This window comes from Oratosquilla oratoria, chromosome 35 (genome assembly GCF_046742065.1).
Source record: "Oratosquilla oratoria isolate Oo_2021 chromosome 35, ASM4674206v1, whole genome shotgun sequence".
NCBI lineage: Eukaryota > Metazoa > Arthropoda > Malacostraca > Stomatopoda > Squillidae > Oratosquilla > Oratosquilla oratoria.
The window spans coordinates 10,836,117-10,851,939 of record NC_134811.1 but is presented as its reverse complement, the minus strand read 5'-3'; the positions used below and the strand labels follow the sequence as shown (position 1 = coordinate 10,851,939).

General features: G+C 49.4%; 2 protein-coding genes across 3 annotated transcripts in view; both read right to left on the bottom strand.

Annotated features, from left to right (window-relative positions):
* Positions 1-3,636: 3,636 nt before the first annotated feature.
* Positions 3,637-15,823, bottom strand: part of LOC143018520 (uncharacterized) — a 215,404-nt gene continuing 203,217 nt past the window's right edge. For both annotated transcript variants that reach the window (XM_076173946.1, XM_076173952.1), the window contains exon 7: positions 3,637-6,357. In XM_076173946.1, the coding sequence (XP_076030061.1) occupies positions 5,351-6,357 (1,007 nt within the window). In that variant the 3' untranslated portion in view covers positions 3,637-5,350. The remainder of the gene's footprint in view (positions 6,358-15,823) is intronic.
* On the bottom strand, positions 7,752-11,344 carry LOC143018522 (uncharacterized). The gene is made up of 2 exons (XM_076173953.1): positions 11,149-11,344; positions 7,752-11,037 (listed from the first exon to the last, which is right to left on the bottom strand). Exon 2 carries the CDS (start codon positions 10,910-10,912, stop codon positions 10,442-10,444), a length of 471 nt encoding a protein of 156 aa, XP_076030068.1. The 5' UTR covers positions 10,913-11,037; positions 11,149-11,344; the 3' UTR covers positions 7,752-10,441.

The window sequence follows — 15,823 nt, the reverse complement described above, 5'->3', positions numbered from 1 at the left end:
TCTACACACCTCTCAATCCTTGAGTATACTCTTTATCGCCTTCAATCAATCTTCAGCCACAGAGATCCGCGTATTGACTTGCTTGTATGAAAAAGAATACAGACCCTTCTCATTAAGATACATGATTAAATAAATTCTTGTTAAAAACACATTAATATTTTTTGCTATTGCTCTTTCTGCTGTGATTAATCTTTTAGATTTTAAGATAATGTGTCTGCGATATTGAAAATTAGTACGCTTTCGAAACCCTTATAAAGGTGGTGGTCATGGTAGGTTTGGTACTACTGAAAGGGATCCCGTGATGGAAAAGTTTGTGAAACACTGCTCTGTAATGTCTAAATCTACTTGTTCTTCTGATCTGCACCAGACATCTAACTTCCACACACCATCAGTATACTTCCACAATTTTTTGTGGAAATTAAAAAATTCCCATTTGTCTCCTTTACTCTTGTAAACTGGCAACAATATAACATCCTTCAATCGTCCGGAAGTTTGCCTTCTTACATTCTGTATACATTCTACGGATCTATTCCACCACGATCTCTCTTTCAGTATCACTGATCTATAAAGATATTTTGGTGATGTGTTTCTAAATGAATTACACACCTAATGTTAAGTTGGAAACTTTTAAATGTATGCAATATACAAAACGTTCTTAAAAGAATTGTTGATTTGTCAAATAGTTAAAATAATGTGACGAATACTATCAAATCACAAGCGTTGAGAATTAGACTCGTCCAGTCGTGTTGTATTCTCGAGTTGGGAGCCGAGGCAACGTTAATGGCAACTACAAAAATCAAGTACGCCAACAACTATATTGGGCTTTATTCTCCGCTGTTATAACAATACTTAAGGACTATCTATATACCAAGTGGAAAAGCACGTACCCACTCCCCTGTACCACCCTTTCATAACTCTTATCTTAGCTCCTCATGGATGACGGGTCATCCCTGTATCCCGCCCACTGCTCTGATTCACAGGCAATGTAGCAAGACACAGTACATCCACAGCAAGGCCGCTTCATTTAATCGGCGACCCTCCCTCTCCGTCTCCTCATACAGAAAAAGAAAAGACGTGGAGAAATGCCTTCGGGCTGCGTCAAAGTATCATTCACACATAACCACTACCTAACCCCCCACCCCTCCCCTCCTTGCATCACAGTATCGTCTATGCACAGCTATTCTCCACTCACCCCTATCTCCTGCCTCTACCTTCCTAATTCTTGCCCAACACCTTCCTAATTCTTGCCCAACCCCTTTCACCACATCTATCCATCTCATCCTCGGTCGTCCCCTCAAATTCACTACATCCACCTCTTTTACTAATCTTTCTTTACTCATTCTTTCCATGTGTCTAAACCATCCCAATACTCTTTCATCAGCCCTATCTGTCATCTCCTTTTCCACCGCTCTCCTCATCACCTTGTTTCTCACACTATCCAACTTTGTAACCCCTACTATACTTCTCAAATTTTCATCTCTGCCCCTCTTAAATTTCAAGTGTGTCCCATACAGCGTCGTCTGCACAATCTTTGCATCCATTCCCAGATGCTTATTTCTCATGACTCTTTAATTCCCCAAGGCATTTACTTGCTTCTCTCAATCTACAATTTACCTCCACCTCCTTTCTTTCCAGCCACATGCGACACCAAATACCTAATATAAACTTCCTCCAGCCTCTCTCCTTTAAGACTTCCTTACAAATCACTGGAATAATCTCCCCTTGTATATTTCATCACCTTACTTTCACCCACATTTACCTTCAATATTCTCCTATCGCATAACCTCCCAAACTTCGTCACTCTCTTAATCCCTCCTCTGACCCTGCCCCAAGTACAGTGTTGTCAGCAAACAACTAGTTAATCTCCCACTTTTCTCCATTTTCTTTAACCATCTCCATACATAATCCTTCGTTAACTTATATGGAACTGCTTAGGCTGATGCTGCAATTGTAGTTACATATCAGTTCCTTCTTCCCTTATCCTCTAACCTGCGATGAAACAAACAGTAATAACACTGGAACAATCTGCTTTTTTAATGAAATACACAGTGCGTACTGCTGGGACGTTAGTTGTTGTTCAGAAAGTCTGATTTTTACGACTATGATGAAACAGTGATGTCACACGGGTATTATTGAACACTGCGTATGAATAGGTGGAAAGCAAAGTTAAAATGTCAAGGTAGTGTGCCATCGTAGTTACTAAGTCTAGTCTCACAACCCATTACAAGACACGTAGCTTTCGTCTATATTAGTGGGGGGCCATCAAGGAAACCATAACAAGAATGTAAGGGGGACATGGCCTACTGTTACAATTCATACATCTTGATATATGTGAGGAATCTGAATACCAAAAACTTCCAGAAAGTAATTATGATTGTTAACTAATAAAGCAAAGGGTTTCTCTACATCACTATTTTATTGATATTATTATTGTCATTTTCATTTTCTTTACTTTTCTGGCGGAGTGGGATTTGGGGGAAAATGAAGAGGAGCCAGACGAATTTTGAGAATTCATGAAGGGGGGAATCGAGTCGAACAAATTGAGAAACACTGGTTCTATATACAGTAAATGGGTGCAGTCGACATAATTCATCATAAAACGCTACGTCACACAAAAACATATTTGGGAATAGTTATTAATTAAATAAGTTTGACTTAAATGTTCATTAATTATCTGATAGCTCTTATTTCCTTGTAAATAGACCTGACAAAAAAAAAAAAAAAAAAAGTTTAGGAAATTATTAGAGGTAAAAACACTTTTGATCAATAAGGATTCACATAATTTTGACTAATATATTGTCATACATTTCGCTGAACACAATATTAGCTTGGTTTCTAAATAAACAAATACTTCACATAAAATGTCTGACGGACAAAAGTTTTCTTATTGATCTTTATAAAGCTGAATTGTAAGGGACCGCGTCTATATGGAGACCACAAAAATATAGCTTCAAGTTATCTGGCATTCATAGGCGTTTTAAGAGAGACGAGCGTCGGCTCCCGTTACAGAGGATCACCCTGATAATGTGGAATTAAAGCTGTACGTACAAGAGTTTCCAGGAAACCAAACAATTAAGGAGTAATGAAACAAACCCAGCCACTGCTAAAGTCGCTCAACAATACACTGCTTAAAATGGCTTTCGCTAACAAAGTTATTGGAATATAAAAAGTATATATATTTCTTACCTGTAAACGCACACTGGATACGGTGATACGGTGGCGTTCTCTAACATTGTATATTCAACATATATCTAAACACATGAATATTGTCTTCTCCAAAACTGTTCTGGCCAGTACATTCGCTGTAGTTCCTGCGAGTCAAAGGTACTGACAGCTTTTCTTCGACATGGGGTGTTCCTATTCTGGATTCACACCCCACTTTTTTCCCACATCAACGTGAGTGTACAGCTTGACACTAAGCAGACGAGTAACCGTTACGCTGCAAGTGTCGGAGAGGCCTAGGGACACAAGCAATACAGCAAACACAGATATGTTCCCTTCCGTTTCTTTTCATACCCACAGAAGGATTTTTTTTTAAATAAACTTGTCACGCACGGATTTATTATGTGTGCACAGACTTACATGAGTACAGGAAAGAACCAGAAATAAAGGAATCTGATAGAAATGAAAGCCATATTTTCGCAGCAATTTTGATATAATTGAATAGCAGAAAATATATGTATATATTCTTATTTATATCTAAATGCATATCCGTGACATACGTTTGCTACAAACCGAACTAAACTGAATCTTACCTTGGCTGAGGTCAGGCCCGTATCCAGAGGGTAGAGAAGGAGGAGGAGGAGGAGGTGGGGCATGTAAGCAACAAGGCGGGTACTGAGTAAAGTGTATTTCGTATGGACAGCTACATACAAAAAGGTTGGTTGTATCATTAGGAATCAAGGCGTCGGTCCTCAAAACAATAAACCCACACTCCTTACAAACATGAAACTTAAAAAGTTCTTTGTACATATTAAGTATTGTAATACTGATCATTCACATCTAATGCCCAACTAAATTATATACAGACACAACCTAACCTCACAAGTTTGGCACAATGAACACTGTAGCCTGACAAAAGACAAAGGATAAAAAATAAGCTTCATTGTTAAAAAGACTGTGTGACTGATGCAAACCTGACAGACAGCTAAGATTGAACTCTACATTGTAACGGTAAAACTATGGAGGAAACTGCGAGCTGCGAAGAAGTAGCGCAGGCCACGCCAACAAGCAGTGGGTAAGGAAGCTGTACGTGGGAGAAGGTACGACCTGGGCCAACAAGTATCATTTTGTACGTTTGGTATACCATGAAATAATAATAAAAATAATAATAATAATAATAATAATAATAATAATAATGATAATAATAATAATGATAATAATAATAATAATAATAATGATGATAATAAACGCTTCCTTTACCCTTTTATAAAGACACCTCGCACATCGAGCATGCTTTCTCCAACACACACGCACTTCACCTAACCCACGGTGACATGAGACATGCGCAAATCACTCGCTCCGTTCGGACACACCAACCTACAACTTAAAGAGACACGACTGCAAACAGTGAAAGGACAGAATCTACACACAACTTCGAAAGCATACCAAGTCTTGTACTCTAGATCTATCTACTCACCATCAAGATTAAACGATTGCCACTCGACGGGTTTTCTACAGTTTGCATACGTGGCACGAAAGACTTCCCTATCTTGTGACTTCAAAGGTGTGGACTTAATTAAGAGAGAAATGGGTTCCAGTTCATCGGGCTAAGAAGTATCTATCCATTTACTGGGTGGGGGTGGGGGTAACACAGGAGTCGCCATTTGTGCATACCGGGAATGCACATTTCCATTTCTCTTCGTTACCAATTAAACCGATTCACTTGCCCCTTGGTCGACCACAGCCAGTTTTTGTCTCACTTATTATGGCCCGGACGAGCTCCATGCGGCTCCGACCAGTGGTCCGCAGCAGATATCTGCCCAGCAAATACCAACGTCCTTCCAACACACACGAGATCACTACCTCCCAGTACCACGCACCATATCGTATATTTCCCAAAGGCGCGAGAGACCGCGTCCTTCCACAACACACACCAAAAAAGCGTCCTTCCCTCACGAACAACGCCCACTATGCCCCCTGACAGACGCCAATGACCGTGTGGTGCGTTCCCCATCACCGTTTCTTGACGACACCAAACCGGTTCACCAACGTTTTAGCTGTTCTGGATGTTGTAGAGAAGCCATGCAATGTCGCTTTCTTGTACTAATAAGTGAGGACGCGGGGGTGCTGCGAAGACCGACCTCTCTTCTCTTCCGCCGCGCCCCTCCCCCTGCAGGGCGGCCGAGGCCTACTGGTAGGGTTTGCGTCGGTGCTGTTGCATCCGTTCCAGAGTGGAGGGCCTTGCCATGTGCGCCACGCCTGCCGTGAAGTACTCAGAGTGAGCGGGCGAGAAGACGCTCTGGTGGGGCTGGAAGGACCCCGTGGGCAAGCCCGGCACGGCGGGGGTGGACCAGTAAGGGCTCGGAGCGTAGCCCGACGCCGAAGGGGATGGCGACGAACTCTGTGGGATGACCTGGGAAGGGGATGTGGTGTGGTAGGTGACCATCCCTTCACTGATGGTTACCTGGGGTTCGAAGGGCATGGGCATGGTTGGCAGGTCGCGGTGCAGGGGCAGCGGTGAGTCCGACTGGAGTCTCACTCCTGCCTGCAGCGCCGCAGCTTCGGCGGGGATGCGTGCGTGCACGCCCGTGGCCGTCTGCGTGACCGTTAGCGACATGGGTTGCGCGACTTGGACGGCACCCGTCCCATGGGATACCACGACCGAGATCGGCGGTAGCTGTGTCGTGGCCAGATCCATGACTTCGTCCTGCGGGCCTGCGTCTTTGTCCCGAGCCGCGAGGGCCTCCTGCAGAATGTCCTCCCTGTTGGCGTCCTTGTTCGCACCTTCGCTCCCGGAAGCGCCGGGTTTGTCCTTCTTTTTCTGGGGGAGCTTCCGGATGGTGATTTCGTGCTCGTTGATACTGGAGCTATTGACATCGGAAGGAAGCGCGGCCAGGCCCTTCTTCTTCCTCGGAGACTTCATGCCCTTCTTGCGAGTTCGCTGCTGTACCTGGCGGAGCTCCTCCTCGGTGAGAGGGGTCACCGTGATCGCCTTCAACTTCTTCTCTAGAATGCTTTTTACGTCGGCCTCCGTGATCTCGCCGCGCTTGGCCGCCGGCAGGTGGCGCTTGAACACGTGGCGCCGCAGGTTCCGCGCCTGCTTGATGATGCTCTGGCACAGCGGGCACTTGATGGGGCGGTCGGAGGGCGCCGTGGCCTGCACCGCGTTGGCGATGGCCAGCAGTGCCGACACATCTGAAAAGAAACGGCCGGGGCCGGCGTGAAAACGGGAAAGCACCTGGGCAGCAACAAGACACAAGACTACACGGCTACAACAATTACACGTCCCCTACCGCTAAGACAACAGGGAGGGCCTCCAGCAACACACTACTGCCACATACTCTACCACCTGCAGTCACCACACCCTGGCACGCATCGCACAACTGTGCAGCTTCCCCATCGCCGACAGCAGCAGCAGCAGCAGCAGCAAGGAACGGGCGGTCGCAACAAGGGGCGACGGCTGCCCAACTCGACCTGGCTTGCCCCGCAGGGCTGACGTGGCCGAAGGGGAGAGAGAAAGCTGGGGAGGGGGAAGGGGTTCTGGTGCAAATGAAACCCACATGTTCAGTTTCCCGTTTATTTAACACAGCACTGACTAGAGGCGGAACGCGGAGGGGGGTTCCACGTCTCCTTCTACAGCTAATAGTTTTAAAAGATTTGAGGACAAAAACATTAGTCATCACTAAACTTATCACAGCAGCAAATTCAATTGTAAAAAGTTACAAGCAAGAGTAGTTGGAGCTGTACAGTGGAATCTCGTCGATCGCACATTACAGGCAGCGTCGCGTCGGTTGGCGGCCTCCACTCTGGGCCGCTCCCGTCGGGCTGGCTGGCTGGCTGGTCGCATGGCCCCTCCACCCGCCCGGAGTCACGGCCCAACTCGCCAGGGGGAGAGGAGGAGGAGGAGAAAGAGGAGGAGGAAGAAGAAAACGGCAGGGCTCTTGAGTCGCCAGAACAGGAGAGGCGGTGCGACACGGCACTACAGGCTGGGAGGGCTGGGGGTCGGGAAGGGGAGAGGAAAGAGGCGGAGGAGGAAGGCGAGAGGGAGGCGGAGGAGGAGTACGGAGGGGAGAATGAGACGTAAGAGAAGGTGAAAGTGAAGGAAAAGAAGGGTTGGGAGGGCCAAGAGAAGGAGGGAGGGAGGGGGGGCGGCGCGCTGCTACTGGATTTTCCGCGACTGCACGCGCGTGTGTGAGCATCGGGTCTGCAAGTTGGTGTAGACGTGGCCGCAGACCTGGCAGGTGCCGGACAGGCCCGCCGCATGCTTCTGGTGCACGTGGCGCGAGCGGCTCTGTCGGTTGGTGAAGCGCTTGTCGCAAAACGGACACAGGTACGTCTTGGGTCGGGCCGCACGCACCAGCACTTGCGGGTACCAAATGCCGCCCATATCACCGATGTCACCACAACCACCACCACCGCTAGCTTCACTGATCCACCCGATGCCGCCGCCGCCGCCGCTGCCGCCGCCATTCCTGCCTCCGTCACCGCCGCCACCTGTAAGAGACATGCCTGTGAAGCGGCCCGTGGGCCACCATCCACTACTAGGACTGTAAGCAGGCCGCAAGCAGGAAGGTTGCATGCGGTCTGCCCGTCAGTCTGATGCATACCTGGTCCCGACTGCGGCAGAAGGCGATGGTGAGAGGTTCGAAGAAATGACACAAGAGGTACAGTACACAGTCTGTTAAGAGAAGAGGGCGAGATTGGGGGGGGAAGGGGGGGAAAGGCTTCACTATATCTACGGGTGTGGCATCATCATTAGTAGCAAAATAGTAGTGGTAGTAGTACTGGTAGTGGTGGTAGCAGCAGCAGCAGCAGCAGCAGGAGAGGGAGGAAGGGCATGCACGGCGCACCGGCCTGACTGATATCAACCGAGCAAACCAAGAGCTGCTACTCACCCCGACCCTGACCCGGGGCGGGCAGGGGCTTACTCCCACGGGCCCGCTGACCGTCCCACCTCTCGCCCACCCCAACCTTCCCCCAGCAGTCTCAGTGCACAGGGCGTTGGGCGCGCGTTAAAAGTTATTATACCATGTATTTTTACACTTCCTTACCAAAGGAGGGTTTGGACCCCCTCCTGAAGAAGTCAACATTTACCAAAAGATTTCGCTGACAAGATGCGGCGGACGGCAGCAAGCGACTCCTCAGGATGTTTTCATAAAGGCTAAAGATACCCGAGGTTTGTATGAAAAGCATCTTTATTCATACAACACATTAGGATAATACATCACAGCATAGAGTACATGAAGTTTGAGATCTGGCACTTAAAGCAAATTCTTACCAAGGATCACTACATCAAGCATATAAGGTATACAAAATAAATCTACTCTTCTAAGGAATGCATTCATCAGTAGAAACTTTTTTGCATAAGGAACAAGTGGACTGATTGAGATGCGACGACCCACGACTAGGAATACTTTGGCGACTCACAGGGTATACCTTCCAATGGGCGTAGCAGCTCTAGCACACCTTCTAGCAGGGTTAGCAGCCTCCTAGATACCAACTAGCAGTTTTAACAGCCATCAGGATAACCGACTGGACCGTTGGCACCCCACGAAGGAGATACCAAATCAAAAACCCCTCAATCAAGACATTTGTGACAACCAAATCAGCGAACCCTCCCAAGATAATTTGCCACTCCGGTTAAGTTGTGGAGCAACTCTAATCACGGCTGGTGGCTGTTAATGTACCAGCAAGCATCTGTTAGCAGCCGTTCAGGTACTATCAAGCGTCACAGCAACTCCCTTTTTAAACACCAGCGAACATGGTCAACGACTTCCAAGGCGCAAACCTCCCCCGTTCTCCTCACTCTCTTCCACGACAATCACTGTGTCTCTCCGGCTTGCACCGAGATCCCCCTCGATTTTTGGCGCCTCAGAAGCGTGACGTCATGTCGCAGAGAAAGCACAGTTAGCGGCATCGGTGCGTCGGCTCTTCCGCAGTCTATGTACAATTTGTGTCTATGTACTCATATATAGTAATTCCCACTTTATCCCAAAGGCCGATATGTCTTAGTCATTATCAAAAACATTATTTCCTCCTTTTTTCACATCATTTCTCTCAAACCCTTTCTCACAATCTCTCTCACATCCTCTCTCTCTATTGTAGAATATCGACATAAATCCTCTGGCTTCAATTTACGTGTTTACTTTTAGTTACATTTGTGTTTAAAAATCGACTTGACGTATGTGGCGGGAGCAGCAGAGGGTTGGGGTTGGTAGTTGAAGCTTCACATCCTCCAGTACATTCCCTACATACACAACCGCTCTTATAAACATCTAAAATAAATATTTGGCAGCTTTCTACATACTGTTCCAAGACATTCAAACTTTATACAAAACATTATATTAATCTGTGAAAACTATCTGAATATTCGACATTTCCTTTTTCTGTTTGCATTTGTACCTATTTATTTACATTGCTGACACACACGTGGAAGCATACGTTGTGCAATGAAACGTAACCTGTAAAAAGGGATGCAGGTCCCCGCATCGCGCCACGCACACCGCGAGCTGCGGCCAGGCTCGCCGCAGCCGCTGCCGCCGCAACCATTGTGCGCTGCCACCAAGGCAGCAGCTCGTACATGTGCCTCTCTCGTTCTGCCGCCGCGCGGACGGGGCCCGTCGGCCTTCGGCCGGAGCGGCAGCGCGAGCGAGGATGCACGTAGGAGTTCGATTTGGCTTCTTTTAGGAACTTGTACGCCGCGACTGTGTTTGTGGCGCAGACACCTCCTCCCTCGTTGATCTTGCCCTACCCGCAAGGGAGGGACGGACGAGGGTTGTGTGAGGGCGGGACACGGCACGGCACGGCACGGCGGCAGACAGCGGCAAGTGCCCGGACGGCACGGCCGGGCAGCGGTGGCGTCAAGCATCTACTACGGGGAGGGCAGCAACAGAAAAGCAGGAAGGTCAGCAACTAGAAGGAACCACTACGGACATGGCGGGGCGGGAAGAGAGCTTTTCTTTTTTTTTCATAATTATATGTTATATATATGTATATAAACCGAAAGCTGGCAGTATGGAGCCCACCCTCAGGTGGCAGTGGGCCTTGGCACTTACTGCAGCTGCCTTTGGGGAACTGTCACCCGAGCACCTCCTTAGGCTTGGAATCCCACCCGCCCCCCCACCCACCTGGTCACAACAAGCAGCAGCTGCCCAACCTTTCGGGGTGGTGGGGGTGGGGTAGGGGTGGGGGTGGGGGTGGTTTTTTGGGGGTGTGATTCTGCCTGCACCTGTGCGGCCCCAACAGTCCCGTCTTACACAAGAGTTCATATAAATAACTATCACATCAAATCTTCACTATGGTGAGACGCAACAGCAGCGGCAGCCGCCGCCGCAACAGCGGCGTGTTGCAGCTGGAATATAGAGAGCGGGTCGCCCGAGCAATCGTTGGTAGACGGTGGGGTGTGTTGCTGCTGCTGCTGCTGCTGCTGCGACATGGGCGGCGGCGGTGGGGGAGGTGGCATGGCCTGGCGGGCACGCCGTCGGGCGGAGTGCGCCACGGAGCGATGCGTGATCAGGCAGTTGCGATTCTTGCACACCTTGCCGCAGATGTCGCAGGTGACCGTGGCGCCAGGCTGGAGGTGCTGGTCCCGCAGGTGCCTCGTCATGGACCCCCGGTTGGAAAACGACTTGAAGCAGAACATGCACTGGTTCTCCGAGGTGGGCGCGGTGGAGATGGAAGCCGTGTCCCCACTCTGCCCGCCCTGCGACCACGGGAAGGCCACGAGCGGCCCCGCCAGGGAAGCCGGCATTCCCTGCGGCCCCTGTGGAGGGTGGGAGGGATGAGGAGGGGGGAAGCCCGAGGAGGAGGAGCAAGAGGAGGAACCAGGCAGTGGCAGAGCTTTGGCCAGCTCTGAGTCGGCAAGGTCGAGGAGGCCTGGAAGGAGAAAGACCCCCTAGTGAGTAGCCACCTTGAGCACAGCCAACAGCACACACGCACACAAACAAATCTACTGGGCCTTTCTACGTAACACGCATACATACATACCCTCGCTACCCTCTACACACCGGGGCACAACACGCGGGCTGCATCTCCTCTGCCAGTCTGCCCGCCGCCCGCTTGCCTGTCTGTCTCTGCCTGCCTCCCCGCCTGCATGCCCATCACTGCCCGCCTCGCCTGCCAGGCCTCCACCACTACGTGCGAGTCCAACGTACAGTACTCTCCTGAAGCCCCCAAACCCCGGTCATCACTCACCCCCTCCAGCAGTAGTAGTGGCAGCAGCAGCAGCAGTAGCAGCGGCACTACGACGTCTAGCCAGCCGCCCTCCACAGTCAGAGGGGCGACTGGAAGACCACACCTGTCATGTCGGATTGACGTGGGGAACGAGGTCCACATTAGCGTAAGGCAAAAGGCCACAAGTTGAATGCCGCCGCCTTGGAGCGACGGCTCAGCAGGGTCGGGCAGGAAGGCCTCCACCTGGTGACGGCTCGGGCTCTCGCTCAGGTCGCGACCTCACATGAACAAGTGGTGAAGAGCGAGCGGGTCCTCGACGGAGGAAGTGCTGCTACTCTGTGGCATGCTGTTGCCCACGCTGCTGCGAACACCACTACCGCCATTACTACTGCCGCCACCGCCGCCGCCGCCGCCGCCACCAAGGCCCACGACGCCGCCCGCCAGAGAAGGATCCACTCCTCTCGAACCCATTCCGGGCGCGGCAGCTATGGACGCGCTGGTGTGGGAGGAGACGGGAGCAGCAGCGACGGCGGCGGCGGCGGCTGGGTGGGCGGCTGTGTTGCCCGAGTGACCGACCTGGGCGGCGGCAGCGAAGAGCAAGGCCGGGTGCGTTTCGAAGCGCAGTTCGGTGGCCAGGAGTGCGCGGTGCAACATGCTCTTGTGCTTGATGAGCGCACCGCGGTTCTTGCACCACTTGCCGCACAGCTCACACGGCAGACAGCCCGTCTCCACGTGCTTGTCCCGCTCGTGCCGCTTGCGGCTCCCCACCGTAGAGAACACTTTGCCACAAAAGCCGCATCTGCGGCAACCATCGCATGTACAGTGACTCGAGTGCAGCTCCGCGCCTACGAAGGAGCTCTCGGCGTCTGCAAAAGAGAGAACAACTCTTACGCTCTCGCCTGCACCAAGTTCATCGCAGCCCGAACCGGCCGCTGCCCAGCGTCACCTCTCGGTGGCTCAAAGCCAAGCCAAGCCAAGCCAAGCCAAGTTAAGCCAGCCAACGGCTCTTCTAAAACACAAACTACCCTTCCTCGTCTCCCCTATACGTACCACTATCACCACAACCACCGCCAACTTTATACCAACGCCGCCAACACTAATCCACCACCTCCATCACCTAATTAGCGCCGCTACCAACACCACGAACTTGGATCACCACCACCACTACAAACACCACCGCCACCACCAATACAAACACCACTGCACTTTTACTACACCCGTCTCGGCACATGCACTCACTACTACCTAGAGGATACACAAGATTCAGCGAAAGTGTATCACGTAAAGCCAGACCGGGCGACGAGAGAGGAGGGCGCCGCGCCGTGAAGCCTCCGTGAAGAGAAGTGGGTCCAGGGTCAACGAATGGGAAGACAGCGAGGAGGGAGGTGGAGGAAGAAAGGAGGCGGGGATGGGAAAGAGAAGCAGGGTAAGGAGATGGGTACGGAGGAAGAGGGGGAGAGGAAATGGAATAGGAGAAAGAGGAGGAGGGAGGGAGAAGGGGAAGGAAGAAGACGAGGTGGGGATGGACAAGAGAAGCAGGATAAGATGTACAAGGAAGAAGAGTAGGGAAAAGTGGAAAAAGAGGAGGAGGAAGGAGACAAGAAAGACGACAACGACGACGACGAGGAGGAGGAGGAGGAAGAAAAAAATGGGGGGAACAAAGAAGTAGTAGTAGTAGAAGGAAGAGGAGGGAGTAAGGAAAGAAAGAAGAAGAAGAAAGGGAAAGTGGTGAAGTAAAGGAGGAGAGAAAGACAAATAAGATTAGGAGGAAGAGGTTAGGGGGAGTGGAGGAGAAGGTTGAGGATGAAAGGGAGAGGAAGAGAAGAAAGACAAAGGGAGAGAGGGCGAGAGAAAAGGAGAGCGCTGAGGAGGAAGGAGGAGTGGGAGGTGCTTGAGGGTCAAAGCGGAAGAAATGGTGGGAGAGGAAGCGGAAAGAAGAAGGAGGGGAGGAGGAGGAAGTGGAGGAGGGAGAAGGAGGAGGACGGAGAAGGAAGAGGATGATGATAATGATGAAGAGTGGTGTGACGTCTAACGCACGTCGCTGTGGCACAGAACCCCTTCTCTTTTAATCCCCCCTTCCCTCCCCTGCAGGGTGATGAAGACTGAAGAAGGAATGGGGGAGAAGGGTGATGGTAAAGGGAGGGAAGGAGACAGGCAGCAGAATTGTAAATGAATGAATGAATGCGTCACGGGTACATTAAGGCAAACGGCGCTCAATAAGCACATTCTAAATCGGGATGGGGTCAGTTCTTAAGCGTTCAACAGATATAAGGGACAAGATGACGCAGGATGTAGAGTATAAACGTTGTTGGAATTACTGCAGAGGAGAGAGATAGATAGATAGATAGAGAGAGAGAGAGAGTCAGAGAAATGTTAATCTATTTAAGCTCTTTGGTTGCTGAAAGTCTCCCTTATGTGAAAGACACAATTTTCCAGCATCAAGAACCAGACCAACTTCACATCGCAGTGAAAGTAACAATCGAAATGAGTTCGACTGCAGGCTTCCCCAATCTGCGCAGAATATCATGGCGATAAAGCCAGAATAAAACAACATACAAAGTCGCATTTGACAACAGCGATTCTTCCGCGCCGCCCAAAGAAAGCTCCTGGGTGACGTTAGACTAATTGATTCTGCAGCAGGAAGGTAACCCAAGGGAACGAGATGGCTTGCCAGAGGGGTGTCAGGGTCAAATGCCGACAGGAAGGACGGCAGATGACATTTGCTAGTCGATCTTCCGGAAGGCGTCAAGACAAAATGCACGGCGGAGTTAAAGGAAGAAGAGGAAGAGGCGTTTGTCATGGAATAACGATGACCAGGTCTTACTCAATCGTAATGTTTTAGGTTTTTACTCTCATACTAATGGTATTGAGGGATAATATATATATATATATATATATATATATATATATATATATATATATATATATATATATTCATGTGTTATTCTTTATGGTTTCTCGTGAATTGTGACCAGGCCTAACTGCAACTAACCTAACCAAACCCGATTCAGCCGACCACCAACCAAATAACTGTTCTATGCAGTGTAATATTTTGCCATCGGGAGGAGCTTTCCCCATTTGTAGGTGTAAGGGAAAATCGCCACTTAATCGTCTAAACAACCAGCCCTCTAATAGCGCACTGTTCGAGTGCGCTTCGAAGCTTTACTTGAAACGAGCTGCCACGTATGACGACCGAGGTTACGTGCGTCCCGGACAGACATGGGTTTAGCAGAGACTGCTAAACCTAGTCCACTACTCCCTCTCCACTCTAATACTGGCGTGTTACATCGACTGGACGTCGTTTGTCTCCAACTTTGCCTTCTGCTCTGCCAGAGTCGTCATCGCTCAGCTTCAAAACCCTGATCATCTGCCGAAGCTTTCTACGAGTAATTAGTGTTTACATGTGGAGACAATTCGAGTGAGCTACGACCGAACTGACCTAAGGTGAAACAGTTGGTGTTGTTTTTCCCTATTCTTCAAGTTGATTTGATAGTGCATTGTGGAAGGACCAGAATTATAAACTTCCAGTGCAATCCTGTGTTTTCTTGCTTGTCCTACGAGTCTATAAACGAACCGAGTTCTGAAGCAGGCAGTGGTGGTCCGCACCTAGTTTCAGAACTAAAGGACCTAATTGGTCCTTTACAGTAGGTGAATACGAAACATACGTCTACTATGGAGTTGTCCGCAATCGACAGCATCAAGTCGGGGGTCAAGTCCACTTTCCACACTGGTGCCCCGCGCGGGACAAAGTACCCGCCCCCAAACTCATCTTAAGTTCGTTTCTTTTCAAGTAAAGATACCCTAGGGCTAGATAGCAGCAGTACCAAGAAAAATAGTAAATTCATAAATGACATTCTCAAAACAAAACAAGAAAGAAAACTGTATAAGTCATTCGAATACCAAAGAAAATATGCAATCAAAATCTTAAATAATAAAAGAGATTGGGACAAGATCAGCATGGAAGCAATAATATAAATGGCAAATAATAATAATTGTAATGATAATAACAACAATAATGATAATAACAATAATAAAAACTATCCCAGCCTCTCTGTCTGCCCACCCGCCCTTCCGTCCGAAGCTGCAAGGTGCTGCTCTGATTTGCTGGTTCATCGTTGGCAACTTTATCTTTCTAATTCTTATTCGAAAGTGCGCACACGTGACCTCACTTGTTAGTAATACAATAACTGTTGTCCTACACAGAACATTTGTTGGATTGCCCTCCTCTCTAGAAGGGACCAGATGCTGCCTCCCCATGCGCTGTGCCCCTGAGGTCGATTTCCGATAGGGAAATTGATGCAGTGACTTGTGATTGGCAGTATATTCCCCATTACTAGTGCGTGCGTGGCAGTATGGTGCAGATTATCTCTGGAAGTCCCTTAAGGGATTATTACCCTGGGTTATTTTTCCTCCTACATCCTTCCTCCAACCTCCATTTCAAGAACTAGAAATGTAAACCTCTTAGAACATTTCAATAGTATGTCGGTGT

What these genes read in the sequence shown, in the direction of transcription:
- LOC143018522 (XM_076173953.1), bottom strand. Translation starts at nt 10,912, where the DNA reads ATGCCGGCTTCCCTGGCGGGGCCGCTCGTGGCCTTCCCGTGGTCGCAG.